Source organism: Vigna umbellata, chromosome 6 (assembly GCF_029865625.1).
Source record: "Vigna umbellata cultivar VRB3 chromosome 6, Vumbellata_1.0, whole genome shotgun sequence".
Classification (NCBI taxonomy): domain Eukaryota; kingdom Viridiplantae; phylum Streptophyta; class Magnoliopsida; order Fabales; family Fabaceae; genus Vigna; species Vigna umbellata.
The window spans coordinates 32,856,304-32,862,303 of NC_142170.1; the positions used below are offsets into that span (position 1 = coordinate 32,856,304).

General features: G+C 43.7%; 1 protein-coding gene and 1 pseudogene across 1 annotated transcript; one reads left to right on the forward strand and one right to left on the reverse strand.

Annotated features, from left to right (window-relative positions):
- The first annotated feature begins 1,860 nt into the window (after positions 1–1,860).
- Positions 1,861–2,616, forward strand: LOC148197273 (secreted RxLR effector protein 161 pseudogene; annotated as a pseudogene).
- A 1,315-nt stretch (positions 2,617–3,931) lies between these two features.
- Positions 3,932–4,662, reverse strand: LOC148197274 (uncharacterized). The gene is made up of 2 exons (XM_088093654.1): positions 4,379–4,662; positions 3,932–4,298 (listed from the first exon to the last, which is right to left on the reverse strand). The coding sequence occupies exons 1-2, from the start codon at positions 4,660–4,662 to the stop codon at positions 3,932–3,934; spliced, it is 651 nt and encodes a 216-aa protein (XP_087949780.1).
- Positions 4,663–6,000: the final 1,338 nt, after the last annotated feature.

The window sequence follows — 6,000 nt, forward strand, 5'->3', positions numbered from 1 at the left end:
TCAACTATTCACTCTGATATTTGGGAACCAAGTCGGTTTACTTCTTTTGGTTTTAACTATTTTGTCACTTTCATTGATGAATTCTCTCGATGTACTTGGGTTTATTTAATGAAAGAGAGATCTGAACTTTTGTCCATATTTGTGTCCTTTACTAATGAAATCAAGAACCAATTTGGGAAGACAATTAAAATCCTTCGTAGTGATAATGCTAAGGAATATTTTTCATCAGCGTTTTCTTCATTCTTATCTTCCCAAGGAATTTTACATCAGTCAACATGTCCTCACACTCCACAACAGAATGGTGTTGCAGAGAGGAAGAATAGACATCTCATTGAAAATGCACGCTCCTTGATGTTGAATACTAATATTCCTGTACATCACTGGGGAGATGCAGTCCTTACTGCCTGTTTTCAAATCAATAGGATGCCTTCTTCCTCTCTTGAGAATAAAGTTCCTCATTCTGTCATTTTTCCAAATGACGCCTTATATCATATCCCCCCACGTGTATTTGGGTGTACATGTTTTGTCCATAATGTTTCTCCAGGTCTTGATAAGCTATCCGCCAAGGCTATTAAGTGTGTCTTCTTGGGATATTCTCGTCTTCAAAAAGGATATAAATGTTATTCTCCCTCCAACAAGAGATATTATATGTCGGCTGATGTCACATTCTTTGAGGATACACCGTTTTTCTCATCCTCTGTGGAGGATCGTTCATCTGTTCAACAAATGTTTTCTCTACCATCGTGTGATCCCTTGGTTATTCCTGCATCTACACCTCCAACTCAAAATGTGAATGACGTTGTTCCTCCACCTATTCTCACATATCAGCGTCGGAGACAATCTCAAGCTCAAAACAATAAAGATCCTCTAGACTCATCTCCTCCTCCATCAGCTCACCAGACCATGGATCCTTCATCCTCCTCGTCTTCTCCTAACTCAGACGATGATTTGCCCATTGCCCTTCGGAAAGGTATTCGTGCTACTCGTAATCCATATCCTGTTTATAATTTTTTGAGTTATCATCGTTTGTCTTCTACCTATTTCTCTTTTGTTTCCTCCTTATCCTCCATTAAGACTCCTAATAATATTTATGAGGCACTTGATCATCCTGGATGGAGTCAAGCCATGATTGATGAAATGCAAGCACTTGACCACAATGGTACTTGGGACCTTGATCCTCTTCCCCCTGGTAAGAAGCCTGTTGGCTGCCGATGGGTTTATGCTATTAAGGTTGGTCCTGCTGGTGAAATTGATCGTCTAAAAGCTCGTCTAGTAGCTAAGGGATATACTCAAGTTTATGGCATTGATTATTGTGACACCTTTTCTCCTGTGGCTAAAACCAGTACCGTTCGTATTTTACTTGCTATGGCTGCCATTCGTCATTGGCCACTTTATCAGTTGGACATTAAAAATGCCTTTCTTCATGGTGATCTGGAAGAGGAGATATACATGGAGCAACCTCCTGGGTTTGTTGTTCAGGGGGAGTCTGGGTTAGTTTGTAAATTACGCCGTTCCCTCTATGGCTTGAAACAATCACCTCGTGCTTGGTTTGGTAAATTTAGTCGGGTTGTGCAAAATTTTGGGTTGAAACGATGTGAGGCGGATCACTCAGTGTTTTATGGTCATTTTTCTCCTGACAAATGTGTTTATCTCATGGTGTATGTTGATGATATTGTTATTACAGGGAATGACAACACTAAAATTACTCAATTAAAGAATCATTTGTTCAACCACTTTCAGACTAAAGATCTCGGTCGTCTAAAATACTTCCTTGGTATTGAAGTGGCACAGTCAAAAGAAGGTGTCATCATTTCACAAAGGAAATATGCTCTTGATATTTTAGAGGAAACAGGTTTGACAAATTGCAAGCCTATTGATAGTCCTATGGACTCAAATCAAAAACTAATGAGAGATCAAGGTGAACCTTTCTCAGATCCAGAGAGATATAGAAGGCTGGTTGGAAAACTCATATATCTTACAATAACAAGACCTGATCTTTCTTATCCAGTGGGAGTTGTGAGTCAATTCATGCAGAATCCACATGTTGACCATTGGAATGCAGTAATTCGAATTCTCAGATACATAAAAGGAAATCCAGGACAGGGATTGTTGTATGAGGACAAGGGAAGCACTCAGATTGAAGGATATTGTGATGCAGATTGGGCTGGTTCTCCAATTGATCGAAGATCTACTACAGGATATTGTGTTCTACTTGGAGGGAACCTTATATCTTGGAAAAGTAAGAAACAAAGTGTTGTTGCTAGATCTAGTGCTGAAGCTGAATACCGATCTATGTCTTTGACTACATGCGAACTTGTGTGGATCAAGCAACTTCTCCAAGAGTTGAAATTTTGTGGAAATGAGTCGTTGAAACTGTACTGTGACAACCAAGCAGCCCTTCATATTGCCTCCAATCCAGTGTTTCATGAGAGAACAAAACATATAGAAATTGATTGTCATTTTATTAGAGAGAAGTTGTTGACTAAGGAACTTGTTACGAAGTTTGTCAATTCTAATGAACAACTCGGAGACATTATGACCAAATCTCTAAGGGGACCTAGGATTCAATTTATATGTTCCAAGCTTGGTGCATATGATCTATATGCTCCAGCTTGAGGGGGAGTGTTGAAATATATTGTATTGTATAATTGTACTGTAAGACTTTACTATTGTGTGCTGGTCTACTTGCTCCTTATATAGGACATTTGGTGTAATAGAAAGATAACACAATGGAATAATACTTCTATCTCTATATTTTCTCTTTCCAAATTTAACAGATGGGAAATTGATTGCTCTCTCCCTCCAGAATGCCGAGGGAACACTGCCTAGACACTCCCGCAGAAGTTGGGGAATCTATTCCTGCTAATGTTTAGTTTTTACATTTTCCTCTTTTGGCTTTTTTTAGACTGATACTTCGTGTAAGAACCTTTGTTTATGAAGTGAAAATTTCCTGCTGCTTTGTTCATTTTGCTTTTACTCCGAATGTTTAAGTATTCGCTAAATACCACTATAACTTTACCGCGTTTTATTCGCCCGAACACGTGAATAACAAATGAGTTACTCCTCCTAAATTCTTCGCATGGCCGCCCGGGGTTGTTAGTGAGCTGGTCAATACAAGACTATGGTTGAGTGTCTCCGCGTGACTGTCCGGGGTCACTAGTGAGCTGGTCACTACAAGACCAAGTTTGAGTGTCTTCGCGTGGCCGCCCGGGGTCATTAGTGAGTGGATCACCAGAAGATGCCAGTGAGCTGGTCATTTGGTCGCCCGGGGTTGCTAGTGAGTTGGTCACTACAAGACCACGGTTGAGTGTCTTCGCGTGGCCTCCCGGGGTTACTAGTGAGTTGATCACTAGAAGGCGCCAGTGAACTGGTCACTTGGCCGCCCGGGGTTGCTAGTGAGCAGGTCACTACAAGACCACGATTGAGTGTCTTCGCGTGGCCGCCGGGGGTTACTAGTGAGTGGATCACTAGAAGACGCCAGTGAGCTAGTCACTTGGTCGCCTGGGGTTGCTAGTGAGTTGGTCACTACAAGACCACGATCGAGTGTCTTCGCGTGGTCGCCCGGGTTCGCTAGTGAGTGGATCACTAGAATAAGCTAGTGAGCTGGTCACTTCGCCGCCCGGGGTTGCTAGTGAGTTGGTCACTACAAGACCATGGTTGAGTGTCTTCGTGTGACCAGCTGGGGTCACTAGTGAGTGGATCACTAGAAGACGCCAATGAGCTGGTCACTTGGCCGCCTGGGGTTGCTAGTGAGCTGGTCACTACAAGACCACGGTTGAGTGTCTTCGCGTGGTCGCCCGGGGTCACTAGTGAGTGGATCACTAGAAGACGCCAGTGAACTAGTCTCTCGGAGATAGGTTAGAACTGGCAAAAGAAAATTATGGACAGCAAAATCTGATATTATTGATAACGAATGGAGATACATGGACGCTTAACTGAAATAAAACTTAAGGTGTGACGAATTCCAAGTATTAGGAATAGATTCGCCATTTAAGTACTCTAATCGGTATGCTCCATTGTCGAGATTCTCCTTTACTCTTAAGGGACCTTCCCAATTTGTTGCCAGTTTCCCGTGAGCATGATTTTTCTTGGCCTGCCCTGTTTTTCGCCTAACCAAATCCCCTTCCTTGAATTGGCAAAACCTAACCTTCGTGTTGTACCACCGAGCGACCAACCTTTTTCGGGCTTCCGCGTTGACAACTGCTATGTCTTGCCTTTCCTGCAGAGTTTCCAATTCATTCTTAACTTTTCCTCGTTGACTCTTAAGTCCGCCATCTTTCTCCTTATGGTTGGCTCTCCTACTTCAACCGCTAACATCGCATTAATGTCGTAAGTTAAGTTGAAAGGTGTTTCCCCTGTTGTCCCTTTCGGTGTGCACCTGTATCCCCATAGCACCTCCAAAACATCATCCACCCATGCAACTTTACTCTCTCCCAGATGCCTTTTCGACTCGTTAAATATCATTTTGTTCACTGCCTCCGCTTCACCGTTCGTCTTTGGGTGTTCTATAGAACTGGTTACATGTTTTACGCCTAAGTTTCGGTAAAACTCTGCTAACTTCCTGTCTATGACTTGTCTTTCATTATTCGTTACGATGACCTTCGGCAAACCAAAACGGCACACAATTTTCCACACGAATTTTTGCACCTGCGCTGCAGACATGGTAGCGAGTGGTTCAGCCTCGACCCACTTGGTGCAATAATCGACAGCCACCAATAGGAACTTCTATTGAGCCCTACCGACCGGGAAAGGTTCGACGATATTCAATCCCCACTGGGCAAACGACCATGGGGATGTAAGGATATGAAGCTCAATGGTCGGTAGGTTCTGCATGTTGCCATGCTTTTGACAGATGAGACAATTGCGGACGAAGTCATTGCAGTCTCTCTCCAATGTGGCCCAAAAATACTCTCAACACACGGGCTCTCAACGCCCTCTTTCCAGTATGCATGCCACACGCTCCTTCATGCAATTCCCTCAGCAGATATTCTGCCTCTTCTTGGGAAATACACTTAAGTAGGGGCATTACAAATCCCTTCTTGTATAGCTCTTCCTCTATCAACACGCAGCGCGCTATACGCTTAGCATCCTTTGCCAAAATACCTTGTCCCTTCTCCTGCTCCTTTATTCGCATCATCACCTCCTACCTCCAATCTTTTCGATCGGGTTCTACAGACGTCGACATGCAGTCTATAGTAGGCTTTGTCATGATCCGCCTCACTATTGAGGTCAATTGCCCACTGTCTTTGTCCCTGGAAAGCTTTGACAAAATGTCTGCCCTTGTGTTCTCTTCCCTAGGGATGTGTGATACTTCTACACTTTTGAATTGTTGTGTTAAAATCGTTGCTCTGTGGAAGTATTGAAGGAGTTGATCGTCCTTGATTTGGAAATCTCCCTTCATCTTACCAACCACTAATTGTGAATCCGTTCGACACTCCACACACTCTGCTCCCAAATCTTGGGCCAACTCCAGTCCGGCAATTAGGGCTTCATATTCTGCCTGATTATTACTGACCTTGAACTGAAAAATGAGCGATTCTTCTACCGCTAACCCGTTCGGCACCTCCAACACTACACCTGCGCCTCCTCCCTTTCCACTAGCTGATCCATCAACAAAAAGCTTCCATGGCTGCAAGGCATTATCTTCATCCGACTGCAACTCTGACGTGAATTCTGCCAAGTGTTGGCCCCGTACCGACCTGCGTGGTTCAAATCGACACCCAAATTCAGAAAATTCTACCGCCCACCTGACAATCCGACCAGCTAAGTCGGGTTTTCTCAGTATTTTCGCAATAGGATGATCGGTTCGCACTATGACTTGATGGCTCTGGAAATAAGGCCGTAGACGACGCGACGCCGTCAGTAACGCAAGAGCAACCTTCTTGATTTGTTTGTACCGCACCTATGGGTCCTTAAGCACCCTGCTCACGAAGTAAATGAGTTTGAAGTCTGGTGCTTCCTGCTTTAGGGTCGCGCTTACTGTATTTTCGGTCACTGCAA